Source organism: Mytilus edulis, chromosome 6 (assembly GCF_963676685.1).
Source record: "Mytilus edulis chromosome 6, xbMytEdul2.2, whole genome shotgun sequence".
NCBI classification, from domain to species: Eukaryota; Metazoa; Mollusca; class Bivalvia; order Mytilida; family Mytilidae; genus Mytilus; species Mytilus edulis.
Window position 1 is genome coordinate 86,008,961 of NC_092349.1, and position 22,414 is coordinate 86,031,374.

The following is a 22,414-nucleotide window of genomic DNA, read 5'->3' on the forward strand; positions in this document are numbered from 1 at the left end:
CACTGAACTAGTATATATATTTGTTAAGGGGCCAGCTGAAGGACACATCCCGGTGCGGAAATTTCTCGCTGCATTGAAGACCTATTGGTTATCTTCTGCTGTTGTCTGTTCTATGGTCGGGTTGTTGTCTGTTTGACACATTCCCAATTTCCATTCTCAATTTTATACATATCTCCAAGCTTTTAGTTTTCTATGTATTTTTTGGTCTTTTATTTTATTATTTTTTCCCATGGTGTTGTCAGTTACTCTGCAGTTACTTATGTAAGTTGAATGTTTCATGGTACCTTCAGTTCATATCACCATTTTAACTAAACAATGACTGTAAAACCTATTTATTTATAACTATTTTGTTTCTACACTTAGGAAAGGTATATGATTACCCCTGCACCTTGAAAAAACGAAACTTATGTTATCCACAAAGTACACATTTCTACTGTAAAAAATAGTTTTCGTCAGTTTGTAAATTGCAGTCTCAAATAACTGGCTTCCAAACTCAAAATACAGTACCCAAGACATATTATATTAAAATATTTATTTGCAATATATTGACAGTTTATATCATAAAATTGTTTTTAATTAAGAAGTTGTCAGTATCAAGTTATCTGTTCAATAAGGTTGAAGTCTGCATCATCTTGACATATTTAAGTAGCTGTACAAGGGCAGCTGGAGTCATTCCAGGGATACGACTTGCTGCTGCTATCTGAAAGGGACAAACACCATATTTCTATATAAAATACCAACTCATAATTTACTGCACCATCCCCAAAAACAGCTGACTGATCATTGGTTGCTTAATGTCTAATTTGAAAATATTTCAGTATAAAAAAACAACATAAGTCCTGAAAGTATAAGACATTAAACATTTCATAGTACTCAAATAGCACTCAGTATCCAAATTGCATCTTTTTGGCATAAATAACAGAGGAAATCTTATAGGTTTTCTTAGCGACTAAATAATAAGTCTTTTTTGTTAATTGCCATTATGCACATCTTTCAATATAGATAAATAGGCTTAAATATACACACAACAGTCAACAAATAAAGTATTCAGTGAAAAAAGTAAAATTTAAGAAAATGTCAACATCCAACTTATAAAAAAATTCTACTTTTAAAATGACAAATTAAAATATGTCACAGACATTTATTTCAACCAAAATACATGTAAAAAAAAAGCTTAGATTGTTCCAAATATGTGAATAAATAAAACAAAACAATAACTGCTTGATTTTTAAGGATGTGTTATTAAGCACAGGTGCAATTTAGCTACTCCTTGTTTCCGAATCTTGCATTGTCTATGTTTGTTCATACAAATTTTCTATAATTCAGTATAGATTCATAAAAAAAATTTTTGGAACCATCCAGTAGGAGAATTATTACAGAATAGAAGGTTTTGTCTGTTCAATAAATAAACAGCAGTGATGAAAACACCCTGTTAAAACAAAAACAATTCTTCACCTTAGATTCCATGCTCCATTAACATGAAAATATTTCATACTTACAGTTAAAGGTCTGACTTCTGTTAGTTTTACTCTAGCATCAGTAGATATATCATTCAGGCTGAAAATATCAGATTGTTGTCAAATATAAATAAACAATATAAAATTTTAATTTCTTTTATGAATGAATAAATAAATACAAGACATTGGCACTTTTGTGCTTTTTACAAATGAGGTCTTTGTCAATATTTGGCACACGTTTTGATAATGTAAGAAAGGCTTTCACTTGACAACTACAAAATATAACTTTAAAGTTACCATTCATAATATTTATTCAAATTGAGGATTAAATTTGTAACTCTTTTACAAAACATGCTTAACAAATACCTGAAATGGTAACAAAATGATTTTTGTTTTTTAATGCTCAACTCTGCAATTAACTTGGCTTTCCCACTATTTAATTATTAGTCTAATGTAAATGAAAAGCTTGTCTGGGATTCTAATATCTTATGCCTGGAATCTTTTATAACTTGACTTCTATTTCCTTAGCCAAGCAAACAATAATATTTCAAATCATATGTCCAGTGCAATGAACTAATACCACATCATAACTAACTAGTTTGTACTTTGTCAAAAATGTATACAAAAACACATATTAGCCCTCATTCAATCATTTCATTGATCTAGATAGAGCGGATCATAAAATATAGTATAGTGGTTATTCAGATAAAAGTTTCATTTACCTCATATAGTCTAAACTGTCTGGTAATACAAGCTGTTCATCCTTTCTGACTTCATTTATTTCTTCCATTTGTGCTTCCATCTCATTAGCATATTTAGCTGAAATATTTAATACAGTTTGAAACCAGGGTAATATTTATAAAACCTATCTAAAAGAGTGTCAAAAAATACCAGAGGGAATTCAACATCATAAGTTAAAAATGACAATACTATGTTAAAAAATACAAAAAGTACAAGCCCTGTAACAAGTCTAATTTGGTTGCTCACATTCGTATCTAAATCAGCCTTATCTTTCATTAGTATTGCCTCTGAGATTGTAGGGTTAACTAGGGTACAGACTGACAATGGCATATCACTGTAGCCAATCAACAATAAGTAAGGTGTTCCTTCCCTGAATGTCCATGTAAACATTTGTAAGATACTAATTTTTATGCCCTACCTACGATAGTAGAGGGGCATTATGTTTTCTGGTCTGTGCGTCCGTTCGTTCGTTCGTCCGTCCGTCTGTTCGTTCGTCCGTCTGTCCCGCTTCAGGTTAAAGTTTTTGGTCAAGGTAGTTTTTGATGAAGTTGAAGTCCGATCAACTTGAAACTTAGTACACATGTTCCTTATGATATGATCTTTCTAATTTTAAAGCCAAATTAAACTTTTGACCCCAATTTCACGGTCCACTGAACATAGAAAATGAAAGTGCATGTTTCAGGTTAAAGTTTTTGGTCAAGGTAGTTTTTGATGAAGTTGAAGTCCAATCAACTTGAAACTTAGTACAAATGTTCCCTATGATATTATCTTTCTAATTTTAATGCCTAATTATATTTTTTATCCAATTTCACGGTCCATTGAACATGGAAAATGATAGTGGGAGTGGGGCATCCGTGTACTTTGGACACATTCTTGTTTAAATAGCTTTAATATACATATTTCTTAAATCAATCTTTGATAAGATGCATAATATAAAAACAAGAAGATCTGGCATGATTGAAACAACTATTATCCACCAGAAATATAGGCAATTGAAGGTTACCTTATGGCCTTGAACAATATGAAAACCATACTGTAAAGTCACTAATAAAAGTAACTTGTGTATAACAATGCAATAAACTTTTCACTAAATAAGTGAAAAGTGAAAATGGGGAGGAGTTTTCGTCTATATACTTTAATTCCCCCCCCCCCCCCCTTTTTTCTTTATTCTTAATAATCAAGCTCTTTTTTTTTTATCTGTTTTCAATTTTTTTGACACTTATTCTATTATTTTGCAAACCCCATCCATACTAACATCTTACCTTCTATCTCTAGTTTCCTTTGTAGATATTTGTTATTCTCAAGATGACCAAACTCCTCCGGACAATGTTCAACAAAGTCAGCCATAGTGTACTGATTTAACAACAAATCAAATGCACTGCAAACAAATATTGGGGGAAATTAATTTTTTAGCATGGTATTCCTTGGTTGACAGATATGAAGCATAAAGAAATCATAAATAACAGTATTGGAAGAGTTCAGCTCCAAATTGAAATGGCAGTTTCATTGGCAGATCCAGGAACCCCCCTTTTTTTTTGGCCGATCAATGCATTTGAATGGGAGCATATAGTTGGAAGCCCCCTTTACTCTGGGTTGGGTTGGGAACCCCCCTTTTTCAAATGCCTGGATTCGTCCCTGCAGTTTGATAATTATGAGTGGGGTTTTACCTGTGCAGGTGGAGCAGAACCAGTAAAACGAATATATTTCTGACAATTGTCTATTCCCAAAACAAGTACTTCTTTTCCTCTTATAGTATATTCCAAAAGATACAGTTATAATGAACTCTTAAAAATTTAACAGAAACTAATGAATATTATGGAATTATGTTTTGTTGATTAAAACACATGCCTGTCTATTATCAAGTGAAATATAAGGTTTAAAATGTGATATGTTCATTTCACACAACTTTTAATTTATCAATCTAAATATAGAATATTTGCTATATAAGTGGGGATAACTTAAATAATGTAAAAGTTATAAATAACAAAAGAATGTACGTGTTACAATTTACCTCTATGGTTTTGAAGCAAGAAAACATGTCTCTGACCTCATTTTTTTTCTTTTTCATTTAGAAACATGTTATAAAAGCTTTCTACATACATATCCTAAAATTCTATTGTTTTGTCTTCTGTCTACCACACCAAATTTGGGTTTTCATGCTTAATCTAAACAAAATCTAAATTGACAATTTTACACAATCTGTAGAGTGGGGTGCTCATTTTCGACGGGGACACAATTTCGCCGTTTTATGCTTTTGAGGTATAAAAATTCAAAGGATGGCTGAAATGGAAGGAATATGCCGGTTTATTATATTTTTATAACAAATATGGTTATTTTTAAAATTTAGACAAAATTTCGGCAAAGGACCGATAAACGGACTAGGATTTTCGGACAATTTCCTGAATGAAAAACATGATTCCAAAGAAATATTGCTTAGTAATTCTTTGACTGATTGCCCTATAAATTTCAGTTGTTTACACCTTTGAAATGTCTGCTACTCATCTATAATGAAATTGATTTGATAAATATTGCTTAAAGATGCATTTATTTGGTTTTAAATAGAAGTGTTAAAACGAAGAATATGTGTCCTCCCTTTGACAAAAAATCAGGAATTTTTATGCAGCCTTTGATCTAACTTTTCAGATGATTTGTTTTAAAAGAAACACGTTTTCAAGCTAAGAATATTTTGCTTTTGATGTTATTTTTATATAGAAATATCAGTATACTTCAAAAACATAAAGACCTAAATATAAAGTGCAGAAAACATGGAAACTTGTGGCAAAAATGAGCACCCCACTCTACCTTGAAAAGAGTAATGTGAGCCAACCTTTTGATAACATTTTTGAGAAAAAAGGATGATATAAACAACATTTTGTCAAAATTTTTCATAAAATCCATCAATTTTAATTTAGACTCCCCACCTACCGGGATAAGACCATTACCTTCTCGGGTTAACATTACTGTTGCTTTCTCTTTTCAGAATTGCTCTCCATTTTGTAACTGGTTTGACAATAGATTTTAATAATTCTACATTCTCTACCAGTTCTTGTTCTAGATGTTTAGATCTGTTATATCGATAGTCACTTACACAACCAGCTTTATAACCTAAAATAACAAAGATATAAATTTAATACAAAATTCAAGATAATCTAATAGAGTTATGTCCCTTTGTACACTTTTTACAGATTTCCCACTTGTGTGTTTTGTGTGCATCAACCCAGTATATTTTTTTCTTTCTATTCCTTGTGTTGGTTGATTAATTACAATATACATGGAAAATCTGTGAAAGTTCAAAAAGACACCTGATTGCACCAATCAGTTAAATCTTTTTTGGCCATTAATAATTTATTCATAAATGTTTGAAACAGTCAAGAAGCAAGAAAAATATTGCAACCAGAATCATTATGAAAATTCTTAATTTACAAGCTTGAATAAACTTCATAGTATTTAAAAGAGCTTCTTTGCTATACTTTATAAAAAGCATATGAAAATTGTTTATTTTTATGTATATTTTGTCATTTGACCTTTTTCTGTAAGCCTCCTGTCAGCATTATCAGGTCTAAGAGCCAGTCTGAATTCTGATCGACTTGTAAACATCCTGTATGGTTCATTAGTACCCTGTGTGGTTAGATCATCTATTAGTACTCCAATATATCCCTCAGTCCTGTCTACAATCATAGGAGGTTTGTCTTGTACCTTTAAAGCAGCATTTATCCCAGCCACTAATCCCTGTTAAAGAAAGAATAGATCTATATATATATTTACTTATGCATGTTATATTTGACTTTTGTAGTGGTTAGTTGTTAAATACCATGTTGCGCTGTTATAGGTGAGGGCACCGTGAGGCATGCATTTCAGAAGTTGATATTGGTTGCTCTCTATTGTATATAAACATTTTTAAATAACTTTTTTTTTAACCATTTTATAAGGAAGGGTTCAATTGCCTTTAAACTCAAGTTTTACAAATGGTCCGACTACAGTTATTTCGTAGTGCAGTTCTTTTAGACAATAAATGTTTATAAAAATATTTCACCCGCTTTCTCAGTAATATTTTTACAGAGTGTAGAAAATTATTTAATTTGTTCATATTTACTTTATTTTAATTCCAGGAAGCAATTCCCCGACATATTTTCAGTATGCAAAGTGACCTCAGTGTGACCCATCTCGTAAAAATCCGGTGATCACAATACGCATGGATGTCCTTAAAATAAACTATTATCTGATTGTATATGTTAAACACGTGCACAATATTCATGCTTTTTTGTTGATTGTTGACACACAGGTGACAGTCGTTAAACTTCGGCTTCAAAACACGAACTTAAATTACCTGCCATATTTTCACAACAACACTGAACGATTGAAAAAATTTTTGACTATTTTATGAAATTCATGTGAAACAAGAATGTGTCCAAAGTACACGGATGCCCCACTCACACTATCATTTTCCATGTTCAATGGACCATGAAATTGGATAAAAAATATAATTAGGCATTAAAATTAGAAAGATAATATCATAGGGAACATGTGTACTAAGTATCAAGTTGATTGGACTTCAACTTCATCAAAAACTACCTTGACCAAAAACTTTAACCTGAAACATGCACTTTCATTTTCTATGTTCAGTGGACCCTGAAATTGGGGTCAAAAGTTTAATTTGGCTTTAAAATTAGAAAGATCATATCATAAGGAACATGTGTACTAAGTTTCAAGTTGATTGGACTTCAACTTCATCAAAAACTACCTTGACCAAAAACTTTAACCTGAAACATGCACTTTCATTTTCTATGTTCAGTGGACCGTGAAATTGGGGTCAAAAGTTTAATTTGGCTTTAAAATTAGAAAGATCATATCATAAGGAACATGTGTACTAAGTTTCAAGTTGATTGGACTTCAACTTCATCAAAAACTACCTTGACCAAAAACTTTAACCTGAAACATGCACTTTCATTTTCTATGTTCAGTGGACCGTGAAATTGGGGTCAAAAGTTTAATTTGGCTTTAAAATTAGAAAGATCATATCATAAGGAACATGTGTACTACGTTTCAAGTTGATTGGACTTCAACTTCATCAAAAACTACCTTGACCAAAAACTTTAACCTGAAAAACTTTAACCTGAAAAACTTTAACCTGAAACATGCACTTTCATTTTCTATGTTCAGTGGACCCTGAAATTGGGGTCAAAAGTTTAATTTGGCTTTAAAATTAGAAAGATCATATCATAAGGAACATGTGTACTAAGTTTCAAGTTGATTGGACTTCAACTTCATCAAAAACTACCTTGACCAAAAACTTTAACCTGAAGCGGGACAGACGGACGAACGAACAGACGAACGAACGAACGAACGAACAGACGGACGGACGAACGAACGAACGGACGCACAGACCAGAAAACATAATGCCCCTCTACTATCGTAGGTGGGGCATAAAAATAGATAAAATCGCCCACAAAAGACAAAGTTTATGAAGTTTGTATGCATTGGTTCAAGAATTGGATTAACATTATTTTTCATCAGTCACTTGTTTCATATGACTTTAATGGCTGTAATAAATTTTTCAATTCAATTCTTTCACTAAAATGAAGAGAAAAAAGCTCTACATAGCTAGGTCCGAAAGAAAACTCAAAATATATCCACAATAATTATAGTTAAAGAAGCTAAAGCTAAATTTACCAATCAATAGCATCACACATGAATAAAAAATATATTTTGTTATTCTGAATCATAATCTTTCAATCAAAATTGTACAAAACAATCTATGGAGAAAAGACACAATATAATTCATGGCCAATAAGCTAATGGTATCACTGGTCACCTAATGGTTTTCCTGGACATCTGATCAGTATCTCCTGGAATAATTTACCCTATTATCACCCTACCATCATTTGTTATAATAAAGTGCCAGTACCCCATTGATTTTAAACTGGTTAAATAACTCAACATGTCAAGTGAATCAAGTATGAATGAGAATGTTTTGTTGTTTATTTTATTTACCAGAACAGTTAAGGTCAATCAAGAGATAAACAGTATATTCTTACAGATTTCTAATCAATGAATTTAACCAATAACTCAGTCATTCAACTTTTCTCCTTCTGTTTTCAAAAACATATGTCATTGATAAAATTCTTATACTACAGTCACAATATTAGTAGTGTAAGCAAACACAAGAAGGAGTAACAGAAGGAAGGGAGATCTAGTTAGATGAATGAATAAACAATGTTAGTCTGGTCAGCTGATGACTCTTCATATAACAAAACATTTAAGGTGGTACCACAAACACCTTGACTACAATTAATTTGTCTCGTTTAAATTTTCATAAAGTTTTGAAAAATATTTACTTTGACCATTTGATAAAAATATAAAAAAAATCAAAATTAATTTAAGCCACACACTTTGTGATATTGGATATATAGCAATTTGGGAAACACTAATTTTGATCATTGAGTAATTTTGATCATTGAGTGGCGTAATATTTCCTAAAAAATAGAATGCTTTTTAAACGTTCAGCTAATTTTATAGAGTTATCTCCCTGTAGTGTTATGCTTTTAAAGTATTGTTACAAATCTCAATTTTAAGAAACCAAGAACTTCAATTTGAAAGAATATCAACTGATAAAATTCTATAACAGAACAACAGTTATAGAACAATTTCAGATACATATAATGTCCTTAAAACTGAAACACAAAAAGATGCTGATATTTTAATTTACATTCTTATAAAAAGTGAAAGTTTCCATATAACTGGATAGATTGGAACCAACTCTTAACAGTTTTAACACTGATAATTCAGAGCTATTGGTTTTTCACGTTGGTTTTACACTTGTCATTTTTAGGGCCCTTTACAGCTTGCTGTTTGGTGTGAGCCAAGGATCAGAGTGTTGAAGAACATACTTTGACTTGGATGGAGAGTTGTTTCATTGGCACTAATACCACATCTTCTTATATCTATTCAAATTACGTTAGTTTATCATTAGTATTAACCTGAGCAGCAGCTTCCTCATAACCTGTTGTTCCATTGATCTGACCAGCAAAGTATAAATTTTGTATCCGTAACGTTTCTAAAGTAGGTCGCAGCTGTCTAGGATCCATAAAGTCATACTCTACTCCATAACCTGAAAATGTTAAGATTTGTTAATTATTATTGCATGAGATACAGGTCGCATTTTCAATTTACCCTTATTGGTCTAGCTATCTAGAAACGAAAATACTGATACCCACCTGTGTCTGGTGATCAAATAATTTATCTAATCTGCAAAAAAAAAATAAACAACAACTGCAACAGTCATGAAAAATTCTAAAAATCATTAATCTCTTCATATTTCAACAGCAAGATTTTTATTTTGACAGACTTCCCCATTTGATAAAATTTGCTGTGTGAAACAACCTCAAATACTTCTGATAATAAATGAAAAATTGATGTGAAATTCCACATCATATAAAGAATTTCTGCTAATCGGATTAAAGAGATAAAAATGTATACATTTTGTAAATAAATCTCTTCAGTTTTGTTCCATTTCAATGGAACTTGTAGGATAATTTTTGTCTTGATACACATTTTCTGTAAAAACAAGTCTGTTGAATTTCTTATTATCTTTTTTCATTATCATATTGAGAAGATTTTTTGTCAAGGGGCAAGCTGAAGCCCACCTTCAGGTGTTGGACTGTCTAGCTATGATAGACCCATTGGTGGCCATGGGCTGTTTTCTGCTCTTTGGTTTGGTTGTTGTCTCTTCGACACATTCCCAATTTCAAAATAGAAAGAAGGAAGCACAATACCTATGGTATCACTATGTGGAAGATTGTTTAGCAATGAATTAGGTCAAGAAAGGAAAGTAGGATGTGATATTAACATTTAAACTACTTCATCAACCAACATACAAACTATGGTAATAAAAAGATAAAATATTCTTATTATAGATGACTACTGGATAAATTATTACAAACATAAATTAATAATTTTATGAACAAACTTAAATTGTTGATGGTATAATATCTGTAAAGATGTAAATTATATCAGACTGACATATTAAGTACTGATAGAGGAGATACTAGTCATGATAAATATGCTTAACTGCAACAGAGAAGATACTATGACATAATCTAAGGGCAATAACTCTTCTGATACAAATAAAATATGATTGATGTCTCCATCTGAAGTATTCATGAGGCAACCACAGTCTTCAATAAATGCTGTTCAAGGAAAATAAAAATTGTTAGAATTTTTAATATTTTTGTAAGCCTAGTGCAATAATGAAAAAATAAATTGAAATGATCATGTAGCGCAGCTATTACACATCATTTATCTGTAATTTTAAACTATATTCACTGGTTCTTTACCTCAGCTGATGGATGGATTATTTTATCCGAAGTTACCACAGGAGGATCCAGAGGGCCTGAGAGCCGGGCCCCCCTTTTGTTGGGAAAATTTGGTTGAATATATAGGGAATCACTGAAGCTTGACTGGAGCTTACGTCAGTCCAGAAAAGTTCTAGATCCACCACTGGTTACATTAAGGAGGTTTAATAGAGTTTCACCAAAAGAGGGTCATTCTAATAAACATATATAGCGCTCTATCACATGTATGGTCTCTTTTAAATCAATGTCTTTTTAATACAAAGAGTCAGACATAAAATGATATAATATGCTGTAAGAATGTATCTATTGGAGTAAATGCCTAAGAAAAGACTTTTAATAAGTTAACTATGACCTAATGTTATGCTCCTTTCACTTGTTGAATCTGATGTTTAAGCAATATATTTAGATATTAAAAGTAAAATACAGTCTGCCCAGGAGCCAGTGCTTTCCTATTATTTAAGTGATGTATCTAGACATCAAATAGCAGTAACAGATTATAAAATGTTACTTATACTATGGTAGTAGCTTCTTTAAACAAAGCTGACCTTAGTCTATAATGATCCATTTTACTTTGATGTTAACAATTGAAATGTCTTGTACATTAGACTCCAATTTTATCTCAAGCAGATCTTTCTTTATTTCAGAAAAAGTATAGGTTTTTAAGCTCAATGGATCTAGCAATTCAACAAAAACATAAATTATCCTAACCTACATTTGATTCATTCACTATATGGTTTAATCCTTGATCTTATTTATCACTTCAATCATTTTATAATTTAATAATGTAAATGAAGAGATTGAATCAATAAAACTTTTGGTGTCAACCTAACATACAGCAAAAACTTGTATGAACTACATTGCATTCCTTTATTCATAAAAATAACATCAAAAACATGTATGACCTACATTGCAGTCCTATTTTCATTGAAATAACATCAAAAAAAGTATGACCTATATGGAGGGGAGCCTATATTGCAGTCCTATTTTCATTGAAATCACATCAAAAACAAGTATGACCTACATTGCAGTCCTATATTCATTGAAATCACAGCAAAAACATTATTGACCTATATTGCAGTCCTATTTTAATTGAAATCAAATTGACTATCAACCTAGTTTTGCACATTTGATTGTGGGAAGAGGAGAAAATTAGTGAAAGATAACTTTGTAAAACTTGAAAAGCATGATGTTACAAACTAATATCTCCAATCAAATTTCCAATCAGTATTAATTTCCATAGAAGTAATATATCATTTTACAAACCTGGTTTGACAATTTGAGCCTTTTCCAGTCCTGCAATACTCTGTACCAATCTGACTTGATGTTCCTCTGGCATGGTACAGGATATACCATTAGGGTATATAACATCACTGCTAGTGCTTAAACCTGAAAATATATATCACAAAACAGATAAGTAAAAGGAATCAGCATGTTTATCATAGCGTGAGAACTTTATTATTTTTTTTTTTATCCTTTTTAAGTTGGTAAAATGGAGGTTTTTTTCCTTGCACTTTTTTTATAGACTATTGTAGATTCATTATTATTCATTGGCTACCAATTTTCGTGGTTTTCGTGGGTACAGGTGAACCACGAAATTAGATGTTCAACAAATTTCTATAGGCTTGTATGCAGACTTGAGCAAAACAACTAAAATTTAATATCCACGAACATGCAAGTATTCCTTAATCCAAAAAAAATTGGTACCCATGAAAATAAATGAATATGCAGTATTTGATAAATTGAGTCTCATGCCAGGATTGCCATTTGTATACAACTCACTGATTGTTAGAGCTGTTGAGGATGATGACATTGCAATAAGTATTTTATACAGTCTAATGTCATCCATTGGTCATCCTGTTCAAGTGATCAGAAACTGTTTGTTTCAGGTTTATCTATACCTTTTGGTAAAGGTGTATGGTATTATCATGTCTTGGCCTACCTAAGATTTGTGAAAGGAATGGTTAGGACATCATTCTCTTTAGATAAAAAAAAAATATCCTTCATTAATAAGCTATTAACCCTTAACCACAGATGCAGGAGACTGTGTCATGCAGTCACACACAAAGCAGCTCAGATATAATATCTAAGTTATCTTTCACACTGAGAATAAGATAACATTTACAATGATAGTGCATAACTCTGTAACTATTAAAGGACACGTTTCATTTGCCTTTCATGCTCTCATAAACTGAAGAACACCTGATAAAACAGCAATCATGTATCTACCTCTACATTTCATATTAAATATTATCAGCTATCTTAGCAATACTATACATTCAAACGACCTTCAATGCATGTATGATTGCTGTTTGGTGTGAGCCAAGGATCTGTGTTGAAGTCAGTACTTTGACCTATAATGGTTTACTTTTACAAATTGTGACTTGGTTGGAGAGAGTTGTCTCATTGACACTTATACCACATCTTCATACATCATTTATAACAAAATATAGGTCAGCAGAATTACTTGTCTTTCTATCAGGAGCATTTATGTGACAAAGAACCAAATAACATTGTAATGCTTGACTGAAAATTATCAAAATATGTCCTCGTTAATACTAAGCTTCATTGTAAGCAGCAATTTTCTATGAAGGAAAAATTATGATAAATTAAGAAATGTAAGCTCTGAAATATCTTATCAACTAGCAGATACATACTTCACATGCAGGGTGTGGTATTATGTTATGCTTCATATATAGAAAGGGAAATTTCACAATTGGAAAGTTCACACTTGGGAAGATGAAATAATCTATGTAGTCATAAAGTTTTGTTCTAAACTTCACCTAATTGTCAATTTTTAAATGTAAGTCAAGATATGAGGCAGACGATCCTTTATTTCCAGTTTGATGGAATAAATGAATTCAACATTTGTGTGACACCAAACTTTGAATTATTAAGTGAGAGAACATCATTTTTATAGTGGAACTTTAAGTTGAAGGCTAAATTGCTAGCTCCTTTTTATTCTTCCTAAGAAGCTTCTGTATGAAGGCTGCCACAAATAATTAAAGGAAAAAGTCAACAGGAAGAAGAGCACATTTGTTTCCTATTGGATACTAAGACATAAATAGGACAGATATTAGAAGGCATACAAGCATCACTGACATATAACAAAACGAAGAATAGTTTAAACTATACTAAAAACCTCAGACGAAAAAAACTGTCAAATACTTGGTCATGTTGGTTAGAAAATTGGTCAAGTTTATCATGTATCTTTCAAATATACAACTTGACGAGAAGGCTTTAGATCACCCTAAGCCTAAACATTATTTGTTAACAATAATTTAAAATTTGAATAGATTTCTTCATTACATAATAATTTAACTGACATCTGGAGAACTGCATGTTTTTTGGTTATTAACCGTACAATTCCTGGTACATAAACAAAGATCAAGGCTTTCAGAAGAACATTAAGATATTTTATATCAATATGTTACATAATGACAAAATGGTTGGTTTAATTTAAACATAAGATTTATCTGTTCTCATCAAGCCCAATAAACTGTAGAAGATTATCAGTTACAGAACAATAAATCTGTATGCATCCACTCAGAGGAAGCATGCAGACCTTCCCATTATTAGAAACTCAATTTACTGCATATTCTAATTACAATGTTTATCTTTTCAAAGATGTCCTATAAATCTGATTAGATGGTCTGTAAACGAGAGTGCATTAAATGTGACTCCCATGTAGAACTAATATGCACATTCTGTTTTACAGGTTTGGATGGCTGAACAGAACAATCATGGTAAGACAATGACCTGTTTCCGTCTGGTGAAAACAGAAACTACACTCAAACTCCATGATCTAGTTCTATACTTATATACCTACATGGGTTCCAACATTTGTTGCTTTAATATCTGAATAAATAAACAAATGAAACAAAAGGAAAGGATTATTTCTAACAGACTATGTTTTTTGCTTGTCAGAGAGTTAATATCTACTAGGCAATATTTCAATCTGCTGTTACTCGATAATTTATGTATCATTGTCATTTTGCTTCGTTTCTTCTGTTACCTTTACAGACATCAGACTCAGACTTCTCTTAAACTGATTTTTACTGTATGCATTGCTGTGCATTTGTTTTTTTACATTAGCTAGAGGTATAGGGGAGGGTTGAGATCTCAAAAAACATGTTTAACCCTACCGCATTTTAGCGCAGGTCCCAAGTCAGGAATATCCTGCCCTTTGTTAGTCTTGTATGATTTTAATTTTAATTCATTCACATATTTTGGAGTTTAGTATAATGTCCATTATCACTGAACTAGTACACATTTTTTATTAGGGGCCAGCTAAAGCACTTCTCCTGGTTTGGGATTTTCTCACTGTATTGAAGACCAATTGGTGGCCTTGGGCTGTTTTCTTTGTTTTGGTCAGGTTGTTGTCTCTTTGACACATTCCCATATTTCCATTTTCAATTTTACATAAAGATCTGGTCACATACCTTCAGGTTCAAGCCATATCTGATGTGTTCTTCCTTTAAATCTCAATACTTTAGATTCTAATGAGGGACAAAATCTGAAAATATAAAGTAATTATATATCTAATTTGTTTTACATGTGTATATATTACACTGGGACAATATACCTACATGAAACAAGCTTGTAAATCCAACAGAAATCTTGAAAAAACAGATATTACAGAAACAGGCCACTATAATTAAAACTATTTCTCTGCACTTGCTCTTAATTTTCTTTTGGTTGTTTATAATAAATTGCATCATGCAGTATCAAAACAATTAAACAAAAAAGAGAAGCAAGTCACTGTGGAGTACTCAATTTTAATTATTTTTAAAAATCACAAATACTATGAGAAATATCTATCAAGTAACACCAATAAGATGTTTACACCACATTATATACACAAGAAGATGTGGTATGATTGCCAATGAGACAACTCTTCACAAGAGACCAAATGATACAGAAATTAACAACTAAAGGTCACCTACTGTCTTCAACAGTGAGCAAAAGCCCATACTCACATAGTCAGCTATTTAAGTTCTATGAGTAACAATAGAATTGATACTTGGTTTTTACTGTTTAATATTGTTATATGAGTAACAGTAAAGTTTGGATATTTGGTATTTGCTGTTTTATACCATGTATACAGCATTCAAGTATAAGAGTATCAATTTTTCAATACACCTTATCGCTGATACCGGCTGACCCGGCAGCTTGAACTTTTTGACGCATACAACAATCACTTTTTCATTGTGGCGTCAGACATTTTGTTTTATGACGTTAAATATTACGGGCACCTGTGTGATATCCAGCAATGGCGGACAAATAGCGATAAGGTGTATAAAGGGTCTGATTTAGCATTTTGTGCTAGGATCACAGATCTTCCCACACACTGTTGAAAGGTGAGCCAGCATGTTCAAAATGTGATTAAGCAATGTCAGTCTTGTACAAAGCATGGGATCTTCAAACTGTGACAATCATTAATACTATCATCCTAAATCTACTACTTGTCACTGGACATGAAATCATTAATACTATCATCCTAAATATGCATCTACTACTTGTCACTGGACCTAAAATCATTAATACTATCATCCTAAATATGCATCTACTACTTGTCACTGGACCTACAATCATTAATACTATCATCCTAAATATGCATCTACTACTTGTCACTGGACCTACAATCATTAATACTATCATCCTAAATATGCATCTACTACTTGTCACTGGACCTACAATCATTAATACTATCATCCTTAATATGCATCTACTACTTGTCACTGGACCTACAATCATTAATACTATCATCCTAAATATGCATCTACTACTTGTCACTGGACATACAATCATTAATACTATCATCCTAAATATGCATCTACTACTTGTCACTGGACCTAAAATCATTAATACTATCATCCTAAATATGCATCTACTTCTTGTCACTGGACCTACAATCATTAATACTATCATCCTAAATATGCATCTACTACTTGTCACTGGACCTACAATCATTAATACTATCATCCTAAATATGCATCTACTACTTGTCACTGGACATTTCATTTGGGAGTCAATCCATACAAAAATGGTTGACCAAAATGTCAGAATAAATAACAACATCTTGTAACAGTATTGATGTATTATAACTATCAGAATATCCATTTATCTAAAGCTTGACAAATAAATGACGTAAACTTTGTGCAGTGTCAGTGCAACATGAATAATGTCCAGAATTTCCATTTAAAGTGATTTTATAAAAGTTGATTACAATGAAGGAAATCAATGGAGTATCCAATCAAAATATACATGGATAAAATCTTTGATAAAATCTTTTTCAATACAACCGATCTATGTTTTTAATACTGTTTAATTATCAATGTCTGTCAGGTTCAAAATCAAATGTTTGAACAACGAAAAAAAATAAGCATTTCAGTGGAAAATAAAGAAAAGTTCAGTTGAACTTGTTTTCATTAATTGAGAATGGAAATGAGGAATGTGTCAAAGTGGCAACAACCCGACCAAAGAGTAGAAAAAAGCTAAAGGCTATTCACCAAAATTCCCCAGTTTTAATAGTGTGCATTTAATGTTATTGACATTGTTTGAGATGGACACAAAATCAGATCTCTTTATGTGATTTACTGAAAATGCTACATAAAGTCACAATGCAATAAGACTTCAAAACAAGAGTTCTAATTCATGTGTTATTATTATAATTCTGTTATATGATAAATAAATAAAATAACAGAGTACAAATGTTATTGCAAAAATTTCTTAAATTTCAAAACTTGAATTCATAATACATGTTATTATTATAAACATGTTCTAAATCATCTATAAAATACAATGACTCCATTTCCTTTACTTCATTCAAGAAAATTCCAATTAACAAATAAAATTTGAATCATGGAAGTTAGATGCATGGAGGAAATGGCCTGCAGTGTCATATATTGTAATTAGAATCTTCACCGACAACTATGTCAATAACATTAAGTCCAAAGCAGTGGGTTGGAATTACACTTGAACAGCAGAACAAAAAACAAAGTAAAATGAAATGGTAAAAAATATCAAAGAAGCAAATAATTCTATGGCATCATTAACTGTACTCTTATTTCTCTCCAGTTTTCACATTTAAGTACCAGTTATCAGGTCTTGTGCATATTGTATGAAATCACCTGACAATCACAATATATATCATTTCATATTTTTAGTGATTGATTGGTGTTTAACACCCCTTTCAGCTCTTTCGTGGAAAGTAAGTTTTATTGGTTGAGGAAGCAGGTGCCTAAAATTCAAAGGAATCACAACCTCAAGTAGGAAAACTGACAACCCTATTCAATTAACATTGGAGTTGATTGCACTTGCCATGTGCCGGATTCAAACTCAGAAATGAGAAAAAGAAAGCATGTATCGATGGAGATTCACTCATTCAGATTGAATGTGTTATTGCTTTACAGAAAAAAAATATAATTATGTGATATGATTGCCAATCAGACAACTTTCCTGTGACCAGAGATGATTTACGTACATATAGATATACGAAAAATAAATATGATATTCAGCGGCAACAATTAACAGCCACTGAATCAAAGGCTCATGACTATAAGATACAAACAGAACTCTACAGGGTTAAACATGTTTAGTTGAACATTTTTAGAGAGCTTAACCTTCACCTTAACCTGGAACAATGATGTACCAGTACAACAAAATTTTGACAATTTCTTTATTTTGACAACCATTATGTATGCCACACTTATCTAATTTATAATTCAAATGTACAAAAATAGATTGATTCAATCAACCTTAGATTTAGCAGAGTTATATATTTCTAAGAAATTTGCATTTCAACACCTGCAAAATTTTCAAATGCCTGAGACTTAAAAAAATAATTGACCACTCAAGACACTGGTTAACACTTGTATGATTTACGCTGTAATTATTTAGTAAACTAAAACTGGCACATAGTAGCTATAACTCATACCCAGACAGATTTGTGAAAACTTTCTGAGGCCATGTCTACCTGTAAGAGTAATAGGCAAAACAAACAAACCAATTTGTAAAAGTACTTCAAGCTTCATGTTAAAAATTCTAAAATCATTAATCAGATTGTCAAAACTTAAGTATTTCATAATATGCATATTCTACTTTTACAATAATTTTGGAATCTTTAGAATAGTTTTCAGTACTTTTTATAGAGCAATTATCTTAAAGACTCTCTTTTTTCAGCTCAAAATATATTTGTAATTAATATCAGCACATATCCACTCATAAATCATAATGACCTTGGCACTGCAATATAGTGATAACATATTTTGTTACATAATATGATAAAAACTATGACAATTATGTTCTTCTCTGATCTATGTGAAATGGCTGACACTCAGAATTGGCAAAGTAACATTGGGAAAACCATCTAACATGTTGTTCCTCTTTAGTCAGCTGAGAAAGAAATCATTGAAGGAAAATATGGAAGTTTTTTATTTGTTGGTACCTCCTTGTTTCCAAAGGTGGTAGAAAAATTGTTATAAGCACTATTGGACATTATAGATATAAGAAGATGTGGTATGAGTGCCAATGCGACAACTCTCCATCTAGGTAACAATTTACGTCAAAATACATTCTTCAACATGAAGCCTTGGCTTACACCAAGCAGCTAGCTATAAATGGCCCAAAAAATGACAAGTGTAAAACCAACGGTTTAATCTATATCAAAAACAAGAAACACTTATGAACCACATTAACAAACAACAACCACTGAACACCAGGTTCCTGACTTAGCACAGCTAGTGCAAATAAATGCAGTGGGTTGTTATTGGTATTTAAACTCATTATCATTTAATTGTGTATTTTTGTTCCAACAATTATTGTGCATAATATATGAGTGAACATTAATAGGGTAATTGAATAAGGAAATACAGTGTTTTAGTTTTAAACATGGCAACACTCCTTCAGACCTTTGACTTCATTCAAGAAATTAGTTTACACATTTATTGTAATGCTCTGATGCAAGAAATATTAACTCTGAATGTAATGACTTAATAAATATTATCTGCCAATCATCTGTAGATATTTCATGCAATAAAATGTTAATATCATATGCATTAATCAACCTTATAATTCAATAAAGGTTTAGTTACTATAATGTTATTAATTCATCAGTATCATAGGGTGAAAATTATTAATGAGAATATGAAAAATATGCCTGTAATGAATAAATAAATAAAACAAAAATAAAATAAAATAAACAATATTCAATTCATCATGGTGAGAATTATTAACAAAAATAAGAAAATATGCATGTAATAAACAAATAAATAAAATAAACAATGTTCAATTCATGTTATTGCAAAATTCTCTGATATATAAAAGTTCCACTTGTAGAAGATATAGTAAAGTATTATAACCTTGACAAGTTTTTATCACCAGTCTCGGCAGTCTAAATAGTAATATGCTGAGACTTTCTGTCTTTGAGGTATTGCCAAATACTTTACTCTTTCAAACTGAATGAGAAAAACAAAAATTGAACATTGTCTTTTTACTTGAGAATAGCTTGTATTCTGAAATGCAACTGTTTATTATTTTTATGAATTGTACTGAAGTTGACCTATCCAAAATTTTAGGCTGGAGAGTACATGTTGAAAAATCTAGGTTTCAAATATATATTTAACTATAAATGTGGGGTGAACAGATCTTTATCAAGTACATAACACCATACAAAGGGTATGAATTTCTCATTTTCTTTTCTTTTGATTATAAACATTATAATACATTAACATTTATTGAATTTATTTCCATTATGAAAATGTTAAAGAAAAAAAATTGGCATATCGTGCTAGTATTTTTCTAGAAACCAGAAAGAGTTCTATCATTTTGAATGTCAAAGTGTGCTGCATGCATGACTGACTCTCAAGTTAGCAATCGAATGACAGATGAAGATAAGTGACATCATCTGCCCACATGTCCTCTTCTATTGACTGGATCATTACCTCCAGTAATATATCAATTATCGAATCCACTCACAGTGGATTTATTTTAACTATTTATTATCTTTCACCACTTAAAATTCAATTTAATCATTTCCAAATCAAAAGTGTTCAACATCCACAAATTGGTCATTTTTTTCTAGATATCTTAGCTGTAAAATGAGAAAAGCTGTTATTGATAATTTACATTAGCTTGAGATAAAATGATATGTGCCCTTACTCAACAGAAATTTTAATACATTAATTTGTATCTGTAACAGGTCTAAATAGCTGACAGATTTTGTGTGAAGGCATCAATAAGAAGCATATCTAAGTTTGATCATATTACTTCAACTTGGAACAGTGGTTTGAAAAATTAAGAGAAAATGCTTTAATTTTTTTAAACGATTAAGAATGCCAGATTTCAAAGATTCAAAATAACTCACATTCTCCTGTTTTGTTTTGGTATTGTATTTCAGGTTTTGGTACTGTACTCTTGTTTTGGTATGGTACTTTTAGATTTTCAGTACTTCAAGGTTTTTTATGAACTTTTGGTATTGTAGTCTGAGGTTTTAGTAATATACTTATAGGTTTTGCCATTGTACTTCTATATAGGTTTTGTAATGTACCTTTATATTTTGGTATTGTACTTTTACAGGCTTTGGAGTTGTACTTCTAGGTAACTTGAATCTAAAAGTACTTTTATGGGCTTTAGTTTTGTGCTTTTAGGTTTTTTTGGTATTGTACTTCTAGGTTTTGGTATTGTTCTTTTAGGTTTTGGTATGGTACTTCAGATTTTGGTATTATATACTTTTATAGGTTTGGTAATAAACTTTTATGTTTTGGTATTATACTTCTAGGTTTTGGTATTGTTTTTTTAGGTTTTGGTATTGTACTTCTAGGTTTTAGTATTGTTCTTTTAGGTTTTGGTATGGTACTTCAGATTTTGGTATTATATACTTTTATAGGTTTGGTAATAAACTTTTATGTTTTGGTATTATACTTCTAGGTTTTGGTATTGTTTTTTTAGGTTTTGGTATTGTACTTCTAGGTTTTAGTATTGTTCTTTTAGGTTTTGGTATGGTACTTCAGATTTTGGTATTATATACTTTTATAGGTTTGGTAATAAACTTTTATGTTTTGGTATTATACTTCTAGGTTTTTGTATTGTATTTTTAGGTTTTGTTATGGGAATTTTAGGTTTTGGTATTGTACTTTTATATGGTACATTGAATTGAATTCAATATGATGTTATTTTATATATATTAAAACCTGCATATAAAGTTCACCATAACCAGAAGAAAATGACTTTATATCAAATTTGACCTTTGCATTGAGGTTCAAAGTTTAATTGAAATGGGTTTTTTTAAACTGCAGTTTTCTTAAATTAAACTTAGGATTTAAATAACGGGGCAATATAAATGACTAAAATTCTTATTCTATCAGAAAATTATCAAAATTAAACGGTAATTGTTTTTTCAAGTTTTCAGTACATCAAAAGACTTGTGAAATTCAGGATAAAACAATTGAATTCTAGTTCGAAATTTCAAGCAATCATTTAATTGTTTTAAAGCAAGGTTCTTTACTAGCACATAAATCAAACTACAGAACACCCATTATTTTGTTTGAATAATTTTGAAAAATGATAAAAGGCTGTAAAACACTTAAATATCAATTAAACCCAACTGGAAACGTTAGCAGGGAGAGTAGTTATACACACATCATTAGCTTAGGGAAACATTAGTCAATTTCAACAGTTCTAATGACAGCAGAGTTCATGAACAACATTGAGAAAATTTTAAGAGAAACAACACTTTATACACAAGCAAATCATTATCTATGCCTTTATGAAAGTAAATTTAACATCAAAAGTGATAATTAAGAACTGTTGAAATGTTTGACATGTATTGAATTTCTAACTTTCCTTGACACTATAACCATGTACTGC

General features: G+C 31.0%; 1 protein-coding gene across 3 annotated transcripts in view; it reads right to left on the reverse strand.

The window, feature by feature from the left end:
• Positions 1–517: 517 nt before the first annotated feature.
• The window catches only part of LOC139528765 (protein MTO1 homolog, mitochondrial-like), an 89,838-nt gene continuing 67,941 nt past the window's right edge, over positions 518–22,414 (reverse strand). For all 3 annotated transcript variants that reach the window (XM_071324958.1, XM_071324960.1, XM_071324959.1), the window contains exons 9-17: positions 14,989–15,062; positions 11,813–11,935; positions 9,176–9,306; positions 5,723–5,927; positions 5,141–5,303; positions 3,461–3,576; positions 2,180–2,276; positions 1,500–1,557; positions 518–700 (exon numbers count right to left, since the gene is read on the reverse strand). In XM_071324958.1, coding sequence (XP_071181059.1) covers positions 599–700; positions 1,500–1,557; positions 2,180–2,276; positions 3,461–3,576; positions 5,141–5,303; positions 5,723–5,927; positions 9,176–9,306; positions 11,813–11,935; positions 14,989–15,062 — 1,069 coding nt within the window. In that variant the 3' untranslated portion in view covers positions 518–598. The remainder of the gene's footprint in view (positions 701–1,499; positions 1,558–2,179; positions 2,277–3,460; positions 3,577–5,140; positions 5,304–5,722; positions 5,928–9,175; positions 9,307–11,812; positions 11,936–14,988; positions 15,063–22,414) is intronic.